An 18,686-nucleotide genomic window follows, 5' to 3' on the forward strand; every position below is an offset into this window, starting at 1 on the left:
AACCGGCATAGTGAAAATAAGAATATAACAGGCCTAAATTAACTGAAAATGCCAAATCCTCTTAATATTGCCAATAATAGTTGTTTTTGACGATAACTCTGGAAATCGTCGATACAAGACAAGCACCCCGGCAAGAGGAGGTTATTGCTGGGCAGAACACGTTGCCTGTTATGTCATTTAGGCTGTCTTGTTGAGCGCAGTGGCACTGAGAACATTATATTTCACACACTTAAAGCCCTTTTATTTTCCAAATTTGATAGGATTAGTCCCATGAATCATTCCTTTTGTAATGCGTAACGGTTCAATATGAATATGTGTATCGTTACACCACAAATATATATGTATAGTAATTAACATATAAATATTATAATTCTAATCTCTATGCCATTTATTTTTAAATGCCATTTCCAGTTCTTCATGAATATTTCTGTAAAAGTCATAGTATGTAGCAACTCTGTTTTTAGCCATTTGCAGTATATGCACGATACAAGGGAATTGCCAGCATGGACTCGTTCTGGCTGACGAACAGCTGACATTTAAACGTGGTATTAATTAGTGCCAAACAAGCTTCCAGTCATTAGCCTGGACACAGAGAGGCGCAGAGAGAGAAGCTAAACTCTTTTTAGGTGTACCTGTCACTGGAGAATAGATTCCTTTGGAAAGGCCATACCTAGAGATTACAAACCCTCACTATCTCGCATTTTTCACAATGCCATTCTCCCCCACTGATGCCCCATGGTGCATTGCAGCACGTACTTGCTACTCAGGATGCTCAAGGGACCTGAAACAGACACGCATGCCACCGGTTAGTCAGTCAATGTGTTGAGTCCAGGAGTTGGCATGGTGCAGGAATTAAAAATGTAAATGACCTGCCTTAATTAAAGAGTCGACAGAGCTTCTGCAGCTGCAGGTGACAGTGACTGATTGCTTTTCCTCCAAACTCACACTCACTCACACGCACCAGCCACCTAAAGACAACAGATAGTGTTGCTCTGTTCCAAAACCTAGTGAGCTGCCTACAGAGACAGAATTTTAAGTCATCGTGGGCACTCACCAGGCATGAAGGCTGTTCCAAAAGATAGGCATCTTAATTATACTGCCTCATAAGATGCTACCCCGTAACATCACATGTATCCTCCATGAAAAGGCAATCCCAGAATGCATTCATGTGTTGAGTGGAAAAATCCAAGGTGGCGAATGAAGCAAGATAAATATGTACTACAATAACCATATTTCATTCAAAAGTTTTGGATAAAAACTGTTCGTGTGCACTGTGTTTTTAAGCTTATTAGTGTATCACAGCATAAGCTTATCAACATGGTAACATCAAACACAAATGCAACTTTTGATGCAAAAAGCTTCTACCTAACTAGGGTGTTCCAAATCACATACAGTATGACTGTTGCAATGCTGTCTGCCTAGGCAGTGGTTTTGGAAGAGTACTTGTATCTTTAATAACAGTGTGCTTTTTTGTGAACATTTTGTTTTGGATGTGCTAGAGTGTGTTTAGTGTCATCATATGCATGGGTAAACATTTATTGAGTATTTCCAGCATCCTATAGATTCCGCTGATCTCTGGAAAACTTTCAAGGACAGCAGCTCATTAAGACTCACAGTCACTCACTGATGTAAGCCGCAGCTGTACTGCCACAGAAAGTGAATGGCAAACTGATTGGGAGAGGCGTGACACCTCTCACTCTGTCCCAGAAATGACCCTGAAACATGCTATTCTTATTCCACATGAAGTATAAAAAGACTGCAAGAACTGAAGTCCTGTCACCTGTCCAAGTTCTAAATGTTCATTAAATAACCTGTGCTATTTCTGTTTCTCTATGTTTCTCTGCAGATATTACTCTGACATTAGTAAGATGCCTGCGATCAGTGATCAGGATATGAACGCATATCTGGCAGAACAGTCCCGAATGCACATGAACGAGTTCAACAGCATGAGCTCCCTAAGCGAGATCTACTCTTATGTGGGCAAATATACAGAAGAGGTATGGACCTGTTAAATCACCACTATGCCTGTTAAAAACATGTCCAAGAGATATTATACTAAAAAATAATAATAATAAAAGAGAGAAGTGCCGATGAGAGGAATATGTGGTTATTTCAAGGCATGTGTAACTGATGTGTCATCTCCCTCTGGCAGATTGTGTCTGCTCTGGAGCAGGATGATGGTGCCAGGAAACAGAGACTGGCCTATAAGCTGGAGCAGGTGGTTGCCTTCATGAGCCTGGAGAGCTGAGGACCGCATTTCCCAGAGTGCACTGGGAGATCCATCAGAAACCGAGCCGTGCCTGAGTGAAGACCTGTCCATCTATTTCATCTCTTCTGTTTGCAATCTTCCCACAAAACAAGCGTTTGCATCATATTAGCTCTGCTTCCTAGAAGAGTAGAGATGGGAACTGGAGGGTAGGCGGAGGAGCCAAGGACTATATTACCCATGATGCAGTAGAGTGGGCGGCCATCCTGCTCTGCTGTGTAGAGGAGGGGTGGCTGCCTACGAGTCCCACGTCACTGCATCCTCCATCCTTCTCCCCTGACTGGAAAAGAAAAAAAAAAACATTTCTGTTGCCTTCAAAATTTAGCTGATAAGCAGAAACCACAATGTTTGGTGTCAATTTGTTCTGACTTTTATGACTAGGGTAGTGTATGACGCTAATATAGAGTGCAGTTCATTGTAGTACCTTTATTAAACACAGAAACGCGAGACAAAAAATGGTACTGCATGCATCAGAAGAATGCAGTCCATTCGGGCCATTTCAAAAGACACAAAACACCTTGAGGACACTGGATTTATGGGAAAAGCAAGATCATTTATATGCTTTGATAAGAGAACAATCAAGCCTTGAGAATCCCGACTGCTTATTCTCACTTTGAAGACAGCGAGGTTTGTTTAAACCCTCTGCGTTTAGCAGGACGTGGCAAGTTAGTGCTTCAATTCTTTTGTTTCTTCCAGGACCTTACTTGACACTGAAACTAAAAGACGAGACCTGTCTTCTTGTGGGATACCCACATCTTCACCACTTCACCCCCAGCCTTCATTTCGGCATTTATCCGGCTTGTGCACATCTAAATTGATCCTCTCTTATCCAGATGAGTGGAAGAGAAGCCAAGGTTCGACCCCCTTAGAATCAAGCACACACACACCTCTTCCAGAGAGCGACGCCTTCTCTCTGTACTCCAGCGAGGTCGCCAGGACCTACGCTGTGCTGCAAGAGGACAAAGTAATCTTAACAACAAAAAAAGCACATTCAATAGGTGTCTCAGTTCACACATCCAGTAGGGGGACTTTAATTACAAAATATCCTACTCAGAATTAGCTGTTAAATGGGGAAATGGTGGGTTGTTGAAACTGCCACAGGGTCCCACCCATACGAACACTCTGGAAGCCTCTAGAAAAATCCACACGTGGACAAGGTGGTCAGCAGAAAACCAAAGGAGCCCAATTTTTAAAAAAGAGCATAGCGAATAAATGACCCCTAAGAAAGCGAACACAAGGCATTGTTTGTTTCATGACCTGCAGAACGAATCTATGGCTCTGTCTGCAGCCTCGTATTTGTTTCTGTCCATTATTCTGTGTGCAGCACAGAGGCCGTACTTACCCTTGCGTGTCCGTGTTCGGTTATTGCACAACTGGGAATGGAGAAAGAAATCCCGATCTGAAGTTTAAGGGCTTGCTGTTAAAGTGTTGCTGGCAGCCTTGAGAGAAGAATCTTACCTGGGCTTAACCACTCCAAAAGCAAACGGATGGCATGACGAGGACGTGACAAGTATTGGATGTAACTTTGACAAAGGGAAAGAGACAATTTAGCTGCCCACCTTTCCTCTGTCCTCTGAACCCCTCTTTCCCCTTGACAGCGTACCCTATGTGGTGATGTGAATGTGTGGAGAATCTGCCCAGGTCCACCTTGGGTGCTTTATTGGCTTTTTCAGCGCATGTATTTCAATTTAAACTTCAGAAAAAAAAAAGAAAAAAGGAAAACAGAAAAATATAAGCCTTGCAATTGATGATGTGGATGTGTTCTTTTCTTTCTTTTGCTTGGAAGAACGAGATGGAAAAAGTGGCTGTCATTTTCAAAATTGCAACCTCTGTTAAGGTGGAACCTTTATCCTGACCCTTCCATTTAACTGCCATGACCATGTTATGTGAATGTGTTAGATACTAATAAGACTAAGGTCAAACCTTTAGCAGATATAGTGTATACCCTTGCATGCTGACCTATTTGGATGATATGAAATGAACTGCCTTGCTATCAATTTATCTAATACTACTAGGGATTTCTAAACCAAACCAAACTCTTGTTAGACTTCCATCAGACTCCTTTGCTCTTCCTGTCAGGTGGATTGCCTTTCTCGAAGGCCGTCCATCTGAGAGTTCTCGTTCACGCTGGGCAAATGTGATGACAACCTCACATGCCAGTCCAGTGACACCTAACATACTATCACAACACATTACATTTGTGTTTTTTACTGTACGTCTTTAATGTGCAACTCTAAAGAGTTGATTCCCTGAATGTGTTCAGTCATTGTTCTCCTTATCTGTCTGTATATTTTATTCCTGCTTTTTTTCTGTGCATTTGAATCATTTTGATGCAACCTAATGTTTTCAGGATTCCATTAGCATAACACCAAATTATTTTTTAATGTTGTTTTGGATATTGTCTCTCTGTATGTGTGGCTGCTTTGAGCTCCCTTGTGTTGTTTTTCGGTGTAGCTTAGTGACAGAGGATTGTTTTGAGGTATTTGAGGATTTCAGGTACACAGCTGCCCCCGACTAATGATTTTAATGAGATAAACTAATAAAATACCACTGTCACCACGTTAGGTATTTTCATTATTATTATTATTATTATTTTAGTAAATCTTTCAACACTGATATTTGTTAATGAATAATGAATCTTGGAAATGAGTTCAGAATTGACACTAGAAAGTGTTTCATTATTTCTTCTGGGAACTCATTTATAAAGTCCACAGAGGTTTTAAATGAGTTGATGATGATTGGAAAGCTGATATGTTCCTGGATTCCCTCATTACTCTGATCCTGTGTTTCACGTTTCATCTCTCATGTACGTTTAACCTTTCCTTTACACCCAAAATACCTGATAAAGTTTCCACCTTAAACATTTTATAAGAACTAAAAAGTCCTTTTAGCTCAGTGTTACAACAGGCATTACACAGACCTGTCGGAAAAGACTTTTTAATATTTCCAGATTTGATGCAAGATAGATTTATCCTGATGGGAGGCGAGAAAGAGAGAGACCAGCGGAAAGGCAAGCTTCTCTAACTTTGTTATAATTAATTGTATACCTGTGTATGTAAATATAATGCATTCCTATTTTGCAGTCGAGAACAAAATACTATTTGTAATATAGAATAAACTTTATTATGAAAAAGATAGTTTTCTGGCTTTCATTTTGTGTCTCTGCCTTGCTTTGAATTAGCCTAATGGGGAAGTCGGAGAAGTTGCGGTTTCCATAGAAACAGAAATTGCGGCAAAAGAGCTCGGCAGCACTTGCTCACACAAAGCCCATTCACACAACTTTCACAACTATTCCAAATAATCTATTTTCAACACGGCTGTCTATGAAAGAATACAGTCTCACTCAGTTCTGTGCACCAACCTCTAATCTGATTGGATACGGCCTCAACCTTCACGTCCACCCCTCTAAACCAGACCGTTACTATTTCTTTTCCTGCTTTAATAACACTAGGGCATTTTTACAACCGTCATCTTGCAGAAAAACAAAGACTCCGGCTTTAACCTCCTGCTGTCTCACAGTGCCAGAGGGCTCAATTGCCACCTTTATTACATTTCATCTCATTGGACTGTATCGCTTCTCTCAGTTAACGAGAAACCGTTGCCCTCCACAACTCCAGTGCGTTCCCCTGACCTTTCAGCATTTGTCTCTGGGCTCTCTTGGAGGAAGGTTAGAGCGAGGTGGCGATTTTAAAACCTCTTCACAAAAATGCCACCTCACAACAGGTGCTAAAAGCGTCTGCCCCTTTTGAGTGATTTCTTGCGTTTTAGCCTAGAGCGCAAGGTCATCGTAACAGCAAGGATTTTCCACGTAGTGGTCCGACTGGTTCTTTTGAAATGTTAAACCTTGCTCCTCTGTTCCAATCTACAAACTCGTTTTCGTCCGAATCTTTTCATTCCGGAACATTCCGGCAGAATTCTCTCCAGCTGCAGACGCAGTGCGGGCCGGCTCATAAGAATGCAGGGTGAACGATGGTTGCTGGGATTGACTAAAATGGCTATTGACAGCTGCGGCGGAGCAGATGGAAGCAATTAGCATTATTAGTTGGTTGAGCTTTGTCCTATCTGTCTAAGTAAACATCTGTGAAAAGACAACAGATCCGGCAAGGGCTCCCGTCGAGTAAACAGAGAAACCAAACAGCTCAACTGAACAGAGACGCTGGAGACAGCAATGAGATCTGCCATCTAAGCTGTTCTGCCAAACAGAACAGCTTAGAAATAAATATGATAAAAATATCAACATGCTGTCTGCGCCCATCTGGAGGAACGGAGACGCAATCATTATCAAATTCACCAGAAATGGCCCGAAAGGTAGAGCTAAGAAACAGACAGCTGAATAAGAACTCTTAAGACTTCTGAGTGTCTAAAGTCAGGCTGAATCCCTTGTGGTGCTGCTCATTTTCCAAAAGTACCATTTCACAAGGCGCAGATGAAAAATTGGAAAGCACACCGCTTTTACACATCCACTGTAAATGTCTGCATCAGTGATAGAGCAGCACTGCCCTCCACTGCTTCTGTCTCTGCCAAACACAACCCCTCTAAAACTATTGATCCGTTCCTTTTCAGAGCTAAAACATGGGCTTTGCCTTACAAGTCGTGTCTGCTTTGGAATCAGTTACCAGCCCGGGTTCATTTTCAAAATGGATTTCATTGTGTGTGCAGCGATGCTTAATTTCTGAATAAATGCGTGACGCTCTGGCAAATGCATGTTTCATATGAGGGGAAAAATTGATTGTGGCGCAGACCATGTTCAAGTTCTGATTGCATTATTATGTTTGCATGCCTCTGACAGAATTGGCTGTTTAATAATCTAATTACCGTTTTCTTGTGTGGTGAGATCTAACATAAGTACTCTCACAAGGAGTGCATCTATTGGATTCAATAGAGGAGTATATAATGTCTCGTAAAACGGCATACAAAGCAGAACACTTGTTTGATATCAGTGGTTTTAAACTGGTGGTTTGCAGCCTTAAAAATTGGTTTCCAGTCTGTTTTGATGGGTTGTGGATGTCAGGAAACAAGAATGCTAAATGCAAACAATAAAATGCAAAGTATCATATGGTCATGGATAGTAATGACAGCAAAATAATCTTTTGAAGCCTATTTTGAATGTTATGTTAAAGATGTTGAATAGTGTCACATTATTTTGAAGTCCAGTTCTCGCCATTAACAAACCCAATAAACTCATATTTGCTGCTTATTAATAGATAGTTATGTAAATTAAGTTTAGGTATTGGTACTGTAGGATTTGGGATTTAGAATATGGTCATGCAGAATATGTGCTAATAAACAGCCAATATGTTAATAAAAGGCAGGCTAATAAGCAACTAGTAAAAATAAGTTCCTATGCTGAATTGTTTTACTAAATCATAAAACTCAAGTAAACAGAAAAAACGATCGGTTGCTACTTATGTTTCATTGCAACGTTAAAAAGGGGAAAATGCTTCCCAGTTGTGGATGTCAAAGATTGTTTATCTTATCAAACAGGCATAAATAATACATCTGTGCCTTTTTAGCTTATCCTTAAAATACATATTTTTGTGTCTGTTAAGTTCCTGGCAATATAAATACATACATTTTTCTTTACTTTTGTGCAACAATCAGTGCTGGTAATGTGTTGGATTGCGGTTTAATATCCAAAGTAAAATATGGGTCCTGCAGCAAAACCAGTTGAGATTTATTCGTTTTGTGTCTCATTATGCAGCTTTAGGGATATTATGCCCAAGCACTGTAAAACAACCCTAAACGCTGTAGGGACTGACTGATGTTGGTGTAAATTGAAAATGTCCTTCGGAATATATCGCCTGGTAACAAACATCCATAACATAAGACCCCGTATGCCACACATTCATATGATTTCAGCATTTTTAATGCAAAAGACTTTAACAATCAACAGTGTAGAACTAGTGTTTCTGTACATGGAAGCACGATGGCACTTGATTGCAACTAGCTAGCTGTACTTTTTCTGTCAAACATAGGCACTCAATCCCTCTGAATCTGTCTGTCCCTTGTCACTTTTCCAATGCTTGTGACTCTTTTCTCCAATATGAACACTGCTGTAATTAAATTCCTTCCCCATCGCTTCAGTCAAACAGTGGAAAGATGCCCATCACCTGTGTCTGGCCACCCTCTCCCAGCACTGCCTGAATAAACCCATCGCAAACACCGACTACTGACTGTGCATTCATTCTCATGCTATTGATTAATATCAGAAAAGCCAACAGACATGCCACGTCTCTGTTGCAGTCCTTTGGGAATATAACATGTGCACTGGAAAGAACAAGCAATATTTTCTAACGAAAAGCAACATTAATGTAACATTGAATATCAATGGAGACATATTTCAGGTAGTTACAAATGTTCACAGACTCTCATACTCCTAGATTCCGCCATGCAGCTAACAAAAACTTAGCATGCTGCTACAAGATCATTACTTCGGCCATAGCTGAGTGGCACACAACACTGTGTACGAATTCTGCATCTACCTTTGACGAGCTTTGTATATCTTAAAATTGTCTGCTCATCCATATGCATGTGTTTGCGGTGCGCACATGTGGGCAGTGGTGGTGAGGTGAGTCTCATTTGCATGTAAAGTGCTTTGGGTGTCTACAAAAGCTCCATACAGATGCTATGACTCATTTATTCAAATTTCATGTGTTTAATCAATACATCGCCGATGAGGCTCGCAGATAGTGTGGGACGGCTTTGAGAGGATGCGTATAGAGGCGAGTGTGTGCCTGATGAATTGTGACCTGCGATCCAGCAAATAAACTTCTGTGGATGAGGATTCAATTGCCCGTATGTCACAGCAACCCAGCTAGAAGTTCACGAGGTTGTCGCGTCTCCGCTAACTGAAATAAAATATGCTAGCATCTTCGTACCCCCCACAACCCTGCACACACTGCACTGTTCATATTTCATCCGCACTCTAAAGTTTCCTTCCACCCACTGGGTATGAGATTAAAATGCAGAGATGGTCGGCACACGGCCGCTGTGAAGCAGATAGGTGCATCCAAGAAAGTTTGCAACTATATTTTGTTGGAGCTCATTTCAATTTATTCGCCCATATGGAGAAGTCATCGTTCACACAGACTCTGCGGCGAAGGCTGGCATGAAAACGAATCAACAGCAGTGCCCTTCATGCAAAGTGCACTTTCTTCACATCCCTCTGCGTTAAAAGTACATAATTGTAGTAAGTTGTCTGTATGTTATTCGTTCTGCTGATGGTGCCGTCACACCATGATGGGTGAGAGGTCAAGACACGGTAAGGAGTTCAGGAAGTCGATGAGAAACTGTTATATTACAGTTGGCATAGTGTATTGCACACTACATTCCATTTTTCTCCTTTATAACCTTACTTTTAGTCAAGGGTTTTAAAATTATGTAAAATATTAAGCTTATTTTCAAGAGTAATTAAAACGGTTAGAATACTTGATTCTGATTGGTCACATTGGAGTTGGTTTTGCCATAAGGACTACTTTTTAAAACATAAAAAATTTTCTATTTACTTTAATCTTTTTGCAAATGTAGCCTGTTATTCCAGGCATGCATTATAAATACTATACAATGAAGAAATATTAAGAATGCTATGAGAGAATGCTGGACATTGTCTAAACACTACCACTGCTTCGAGGAGCATAAAAACTATAAAGACATGCAGGCAGAATGCAAATGATGTTAGCAGTAACCCTCTGGAAATCTCATTAGATCCAAGCAGCAAACACCTTTTTTTTTTTCACGACCAGACATTACAATTCATGAGAGCAATTTGCCCATAATGTTTGTCCATTGATATAATGAGTTTTATAACTTAAACGCCTGCTAAGATAAAAATTTCCATTTATCTTCATGAGAGGATGAATGTCACAATAAAAATCCACATCTCCGACTATTAGCTTTCTGTGAGGCTAATGTTTGATCTGACATTTACTATCAAGTTAAAAGTTTGACATTGTGCCTCCTATTGGCTTCAAAACACATCAATCAATCCTGTCAGGGGAGGCAAGGACCTTCCAGTTGTCATTGAATGATACTTTAAATGATTAATAGCCAGACAAAATCAATCGATTTTCGTGGGAAAATAGGGTGTGATACTGAGGAAAAAGGTTTGGCTTTCTCTCTTGGTCATTTAGATGGATAGAGATACAAAAAAGGAAACAAAAAGCCCCACAACTATCCACTTCAGCAAAGCCTGAAGACAAACCAGTCATTCAACTAGATAGCTAAAGTTTGTCAAAACAAACTTTGAAAATAATTTGTCAATGCCTTGTCTGAAAGTTAAAAACTGTTTTACACACTGTACTGTCATTCAGTCATAGATATGGGGCTTGGAAATGATGCTTTTACTCATGCCATGCCAGGTCTAAGTTGCCAAGTTGGATATCTTGGTTCAAATCCCATAATGTTTAAAGGTTTCATTATATAAAAGCTAAGAGTTCTCACCAAAACAAAATGTCAACGGCTTTCATAAAAGACCAGTTGGTGTGGGGGTTAATAAAAGGTCTATGATAAAAAAAAAAAAAAATTAAGATAAATTTTAAAAAACCCAGCATACATTCAAATCCCATAAATTAGCTTTTTTTATTACCCTAGTCTAAGTTCTTGTTGCTGAGCAATTCAGTGGCATAAAGGGTAACCTTTCGCCTTCCAACATTAAAGGCTTGGGTCAAACTTCATTATTTATTAAGTTTCTTTTATATAAAACAAAACAGAGGATTGTGTCTTCACCCCAATTTTTTTTGCTAAGGTTCATCTGTTGTGGTGGTTAACAGCAGGTCTTCGTCAAACAAAACCACAACACAAGTATATGCTCAAATCCCACAGTTGTGCGACTTCTTTTTCATCTAGCTTAAATTCATACACAATATACTTCTACAAATACACGCAACAAACTGCCGATTGAGTGGTGCAAAACATAATTGTTTGCATTCCAATACAAAGATCTTGATTCAAATCCCATAACAATTAAAGTTTCCTTTATTTAAAGCAAAGTATAAAGGCTTGAATGAACCAGTGTGGGTTCAAATCCCCAAAGCAACAAGCTTTTGTTTTAATATTACCTTAATTCATACACATATAGCACAACTACAAGTATATTCATCGATTAAGTGGCACAAGGGATAATTGTTTGCCAGCATTAAATTACTGGCTCAAATCCAACAACTTTTAAACTCATAATAAACATCATATCCAACAAAGCTGTCAGAAACACAATGTTCAGTGTGAAAGTCATGATGGTGATAATGGCTAAACACATGTTAGTACAGACGAGGCTGGAACAGAGGCAAGGGTTCAACTAACACCTCACCAAGTTGGGATAACAATCACCCAGCAGAAAGACTCAGAAACGCAGAAAATACAAATACTGTACACAGAAACATACACTATATATTAAACAATATAAAAGAAAATACATAAATGTATAGTGTACATGTATTGTTTTTTTTTTTAAGTTTGTGTCCATGTAAATGTTTAATATGGTAAAGGTAAGATTTCCCAGATATTCCTTCACCATAAACAACAGCAGATTTGAACATGGATTAATCCTTGACTTGCACTGTATATGTGAGGGTTATTAAAAACAAACTGCATTCATATGACTAATTATCAAAAACAATTTCAGTGTTATTCCATTCCTAAATGATTCAGTGTTGTGAACCAATCGGCTGAATCAGCGGGATCGGGCTGATTCATTATGAACCGATTATAAGTTTTGTTGAAAATGACAAATGTTACAACTACAGACTGTAGAAGTTAGATTACAACTGATAAACTTTCAGTGCAAAGCAACTAGAGTAGTATGACTGACTGGTGATTGATATTAGTGAATCAAAACAAACGATTCCCGAACGAATGATTCAAATGGTTCTTTTTAGTGAATTAGCCTTAACTAACAGAGCCTGCAAATCATTTTTTCTGGTTGTTCATATGAAGTGAAAGATATCCATAAAGTTACATTTTGAAACTGTTTTTCAGTACTTCAATTGTAAATCATTTTATAAAGACACTAAAAGAAAATGTTACAAAAGATTTATATTAAAATAATTGCTGTTCTTTTGAGCTTTCTGTTCATCAAATAAGCCTGGAAATTGTAACCTATCAGTCTCCACAAAAAATCATTCAGCCTTTTTCAACATTGATAATAGAAGGCAAAGGTTTCTAGTGTGATTTTGCATTTTTTGGACACTTTTTGTATACAATCCATTTACAATGTAAAGACAAGTTGTGTGATACAATCAAATAAATGTTAATCTTTAAATATGATCAACTATATAAAAATTACTCATCAAATTATATAGTAGGCTTTGAGGTAAAATATAGTTCATATAGACATTCATGTATTGCATTATGCTGATTCTATAAGATAATAGAAAAGTACACCTTTAGCAATTACTGTTTTAAAATAACTTAACAGTGATTAATATGTGATTAGATGTTTATTTAGTTAACAAAGAATATCAGGTGCAAATTTTAGTAACTGTACATGCAAATATTAACACTGCACTTAAGATAGAACTACAGTAATGTGTTTACATGTATGAGAAAAATATATTATGGTTGATGTTTTTCATGAATTTCCATGCACATTGATCAAATTAGCAGCACATCTTTTAGGCAGTATGCACTTCTGCCCAGACAAACCCAATCATTGACAGGTTCAAAAATTACTATACAAAGTGACCCTTTCTGGTTAGTCTCGTGTATTGTTATTTTTGGCTCGAAAACAGAGCATTGCAGCTGTTGTTGAGATGAGATCCATATGTTCTCAATTAATTAAAAGCCTGAGAAATCAAATTTATCACTGTAAACTCACTGCCTATGAGAATGTCAGTACAACAACAAAGTGTAACAATAAAAAAAAATCTAGTTATTGTTCCTGAATGAATCTATGTTTTTTAAATGAATCAATTAAACAACTCAATGAGTTACTCTTATGCTGGGTACACACCAAAAGATTATTATTTTTTTTCAAAATGTGATAGACCACAAACATGAGGATAAAAAAAAATCCTAGATTTAACCGTTATGCTCCTGTAGTGTGCGGTGTGCCATGATGTGACAAATCCAGCACACACGAACAGATTTTCACCCAGAGTGTCGACTGTGAACACAGGAAATCTCGCAAAATCTCACGAGACTTCAGAATGAGCATTGTGGACACAGGAAGAAATTGCAATGATAGTGTTTGGAATGATCTTCACAGAAAATTCACGAAAAGAACGAAAAGGGTTTGGGTGAAGTCGTGGAGATGGTGGGGACATCGTCTGTACAAGTTACAGAGTGAGCTAGAGGTGAGCAATGGTCACAAAATCACACAGATGTTTAATTTCACATGAAAATCTCCAGAGCGTGCACGTTTGTCCTCAGGGTTCCCCCCACACATCAGGATTTCCGATCATAAATATTAAACATGTTGAATAATTACGATTCGCGATCGGGCGGCTCCGACGTTCTTCAGGTCCAGACACTCTTAACACACCTCACACCAAGGGAAAATCTGATAAAATAATCTGTAGAACCATCAAGATAATCGGGACATAGCCCGATTCTTTTTGGTGTGTACTCGGCATTAGGCAGTCTGACTGACAGACTGCAACAGTTTCTTGTAAAAATCTCTGTTTGTGTTCTACTGAAGAAACAATGAATCGGTTGACTCAGTGATTCAACGAGTCACTTATAAAAGCATTCACTTGTTTAATTCCTGAATGAATCAGTGCTTGTAAATGAAATTAATTAAAGGTTATTTTTAGGGCAGTTTTATTGAAGCAATAAAAAGCAACATACTAATGTTCATATTTAGGATTAGGGATTAATTCAAACATGACAAATATCTTTTAACAGAAAGATGTTATATGAAAAGTTTTGCAAATCAATGACACCGAGAAAACACTAATATTATAGCAGCAATTTTTGCATAGACAAGAACCGTTCATATTTCTTCAGAAAATGTAAATGGACATTGTATGTAAGGTAAGGCCATCACTTTCACTGCCCAAAAACTGGGTCAGAAACCCCCTTTCAGCAGTGTGCTTGTTGTCTTTTAACAATAAGTAAATTCACTTCACCAGCTAATTACTCTTCAACAGTGAGGCTATAGTGCTTTCGCAAAAAATGGAAGTTCAAAGACAAAATTTTTGACTGCACACTTGATTTTCTTACGTATAAGGTCTATGGGAATACATGAAAATATGAGATTGTCACCTGCCTTTAATTCACCGAAAGTCTCAGTGATGAGTGGTGGTAATCTTTCACTAAGGCACTAAGTCATATGCGTATGTCTGCCAGCGTAATGACACAATACATACCAAAAGATAGAAAAAACTAAGAGTTCTCAGCAGATTGGAACATATCACACATCTAAACATATCCGTGACTGTCTGAAAACGCTATAAACACCATGCCTTTTGTCGCCACCACAGGCACAGAATGGGAAAGCCATCACTTTCAGCTACAGTTTGAATGAAAAGCCTGACAATACATGCACACATAAGCTCAAGTCTAGCCCTGTTGCACAACAGGATGCTGCAGTCTCAGAAAACACAGGTGTTATCTCAGGGATAAAAACCTCAGGCAGTCATGAAGTCATGTATTCTTATCAGATTTCCCACAATCCTTTGGGCACATGGAGGAATGTTAGGAGACAGAATAGAATGGAGGAATCCAAATGCCTGAGGAAGTGAGATAATTGTGTATCGCACTTGACATCCACTGTAGCAGCCTGGGCAAACAAACCGAATCAAAATACTGACCGATCCAATGTAGAGGTAAATCAGGCAAACAGAACTCAAAAACCTTGAGACGCCGGCATTCTTACAAGAACAATATGAAGTAGCATCTGTGTTTTTGTCTTTCCTCTGCAGATTAAGGGATGTGTTTGAACCGTGACATCTGACCAACAGAACTCTGTGACATATGGACAGACATTGACTGTAATGATGGACATCTGCTGATGCATACTGTAGGTAATGCTTATAACATTTCAATTTCAATCAATTTAAAGCAAATTGTATATTTTCAGGCAGAAGCATAACCCCCACTGGAGCTCAGGGGAGGATGCCATGATCCCCCACATCACAGAGATCTGGCTGGGTTTGAACCAGCAACCTCTGAAATCATGAGGTAGCACTCTTACCACTATGCCACATATCTAATCACTGCACTGGGGATTGAACCCATAACTCCATTTTAACCATGTTTTAGCCACTGCACCATCATAACAACAGTTTAATGTAAGAGTGGGATTTGAACCCATAATCACAACATTGTCTGCAACTATATGCTTCAACCACTGTGCCATTGTGGCTTTTACAACAAAAGACAGCATTTGAATCAGGACTCCTGTACTTAAAACAACTCTTTTTATCCTGAACCACTGAGTCTGTTTTAGTTAATGAGGGTTGTGGACAGTTTTATTGATAACTCTGTTTTATATGATTTCTTTTAAGTGCAAATTGTGGGATTTGAACAAATCCAAAAAGTTCTCTTTCTTTACCAAAAAGAAGACAAGAGTAAATTGTTTTTATATTTAATATCCAAGCTAATTATTTCTCTATAAAGCAGATGTGGATTATGCACACTGCACACTTTTTTAAACAAGTATTTTGCATTTTTGATAAAAATCTAAACAATCATTAATCAAGTTAAATCTCCTTGAGGAAATTACAAGAATAAATGTTTTTTTGTTTGTTTGTTTTTTATTCATCAAAACTCATTTTCCCTCTTAATTACTTTTTTCCTCAACATATTGACATATTTTCTGGTTTTAAGCATAAACTCGATTTGAATACAATGATTAGATAACACAATATTTGTACTGTAAAACAAGTCAAAAATACTGATTAAGAAAATATTTTTTTGCAGTGTAGGTGTCTGTCGCTACATGCTAGACATGCACTGTACCATATATGACTCTAGGTTCAGGCTGAATAAGACATGTAATGTTCACCAGAGTGAGTCGAAGCTGTTGTTGTATATTCTAGGAAGCGTCCATCTGTTGCTTGGCGAGTCATGAGTCACGGGCCCAAAGTCAAGACCCCATATGGCTGTTTCTAGGGGTTTGGAGCAGAAGGTGGGAGACGGATATGTCTGTGCAACTCAAAGCCTTGGACCAGAGAGGTTATGGTCAGCACTCAGATTGCAGACTGTGACCTCTGGGTGGTTGACAGCTGATTTTGAGATGAAAAAAGGCCACTGCTGATGTCTAGCAGAACCAGCACTATAGTAAAACCCAATAAAACAAAAAGGTGCAACAGGTAAGATTTTAAAGGTTCAACCCACTATAACCATAACATGTGAAACATACATATGCCCTAATGCACAGAAATCAAGCTTGAATTAACAATTATGTGCTCTTCATTAAATAGCTGTGTGTATTTTTTACTGAAGCCTCTTTGCGTGTTTATCCAACATGTTCCAATTTGGCAGAAATCCATTCCACCGTTTTGCTTTCGAAAAACGAGAGCAGAACTCGAAAACCCTGAATGCTAAAGTGTTCTTCAGAGCACCTGCACGCTCGGATGGGCTTCAGATGGCAATTAGGAAATGGCCTGTGAAATGACTTGATAACAGCAGACTCCAGAGATGGTGGAGTCCAATTCGTTTAAAGCCGAGTATTTGTGGCCTCTGGGGTTTGGGGGCAGAGGCTTGCTGATAGTACATTTAAATTATGTCTTGACCACAGCAGCCTGAAGTCAACCTTGAAAAACATCATTCAGCTGATGCAAAGTCAGAGAAACTCAAAAGCCCTCTAATAATACAGCAGCATCCGAGTGAACACACCACAAATTCTCCCTTCATACACTGTCATTTACAACCACAAATAAATAAATAACTATCCACCGGTGGAACAAAAACGTTATTGTCAACATGCTGCTGGAATTTCTTCTATTAAACTGAAATGACGCAGTTCAGGAGAGAACAAAAAAATTGCTTGCATAAGTTGATAGGTTCCTTTGCATTAATTTTGAGTTTAGCTTGGTCTGATTTCATTTAGACTTTTTCTCCCAGTGTTGTTATATTATTAAATTAAAGCTGAAATAAAATAAACATTAAATGGAAAAAAATTAAATAATTACAAATGTTGCATTTGCAGCTAACTGAAATAAAAAAAGTTGTAGAACAAAAACTATTAAATACAAAAAACACTAAATACAAAAAAAACTAAAAACATTAAATAGAAATTATATACAATTACACACACACACATATATATATATGATATATTTATATAATTGTATATAATTTCTATTTAATCTTTTTTTATTTGTTTTAATAATTATATTAATAATTATATTATTTATGTATGTGTGATATAAATATAAAAATTACTAAAACAAAAAAAAAGTTAAATTGAAATCTGAAATTAAATTTAATAATAAAAAGGAAGGTTAATTGAATTTTATTACATACTATAATAATAATAATAATTATAATTATAAAATAACAAAAGGTGTTGGATGTTAATTGTCAGCTTTACTGTCATATTAGTATAAAAAAAATATAATATAAAATAAATAAATAAAGTTACTATTGCAAAGTTATTTCTCACAATAGTAACTTCATATCTCTTGAATGCAACTGTATATCTCCCACAGTGACTTTGTCAAATAACTTGCATTTATTTTTATATTTTATTCATATAGGTCTTTAATTGATATAAAATTCAAAACCTCATAGGTGAAGTTTCACCCGCTCATCTTAAGTGGCACAATGACCTTTTGTTTGCTACATATTTGCAAGGAAAAGTCATTCTGCAGTCATAGATTTAGAGCTGGTATATTTTCTCAAGTCACCCACCAATGATAGATCTCATGAAGTGGGAATAGTAAGTCAATTCGATCTAATGGGATTGTTTTCCCTTTACCCATATGACATATTGCTAACTGTGCCTGTCAGAATGAATTGAAAGCTGTTGGTCATTATTTGTGAAATATTCAGCAGCAAAAATACAATACATTTTGTTATAAAATAACAAATAGCTGAGGGTAGGACCACTAAGACTTTAAAAAAAAAGAAAGAAAGAAAAAAACCTTGTCTAGTTATTGCATGACCATAGTTGCATTTCCTATAAGCAGGATTTCTCATGTCGCTATTTTTAGAAAATTAAATCCTCTTGTCACAGCCTTTATTCTAATTAATGACATCTATTCCACTCAACCAAGAAAGAAAAAATCCATCTCGCATTAAACTCTATTATAAACTAGTCCTTTGTCAAGCCCCTCATCAATGCAAATGGAGATGCTGTAATGTGGTATCAAAACAAAGACTGAATGGACATGGAGATAAGCTAATTGGTCTCCCAACAGAGCAAATTCTGCAGCCCACTGCATAATTGCATTGCTGTATGACTGAGGCACTTTTCGTCATGGAAATGGGAGATATTTACATTCTGACAATTGAGATCAGTGTCGAACCACTCACTGGC

At 37.8% G+C, this 18,686-nt stretch overlaps 1 protein-coding gene and 1 long non-coding RNA gene across 12 annotated transcripts in view; one reads left to right on the forward strand and one right to left on the reverse strand.

Moving 5' to 3' along the window:
* The window catches only part of plxna4 (plexin A4), a 213,274-nt gene extending 207,871 nt beyond the window's left edge, over positions 1–5,403 (forward strand). For all 10 annotated transcript variants that reach the window (XM_052554413.1, XM_052554411.1, XM_052554415.1 and 7 more), the window contains 2 exons: positions 1,847–1,997; positions 2,153–5,403. In XM_052554413.1, coding sequence (XP_052410373.1) covers positions 1,847–1,997; positions 2,153–2,248 — 247 coding nt within the window. In that variant the 3' untranslated portion in view covers positions 2,249–5,403. The remainder of the gene's footprint in view (positions 1–1,846; positions 1,998–2,152) is intronic.
* LOC127956481 (uncharacterized) overlaps positions 1–18,686 on the reverse strand; it is a 60,587-nt gene that overhangs the window by 5,456 nt on the left and 36,445 nt on the right. The window contains exon 3 of one of the 2 annotated variants that reach the window (XR_008153570.1): positions 2,445–2,546. This is a non-coding gene — a long non-coding RNA (uncharacterized LOC127956481). Of the gene's footprint in view, positions 1–1,520; positions 2,547–18,686 lie in introns of those variants that run through there. The other variant, XR_008153569.1, reaches the window with a different exon arrangement.

This window comes from Carassius gibelio, chromosome B4 (assembly GCF_023724105.1).
Source record: "Carassius gibelio isolate Cgi1373 ecotype wild population from Czech Republic chromosome B4, carGib1.2-hapl.c, whole genome shotgun sequence".
In the NCBI taxonomy this organism is placed as follows: Eukaryota; Metazoa; Chordata; class Actinopteri; order Cypriniformes; family Cyprinidae; genus Carassius; species Carassius gibelio.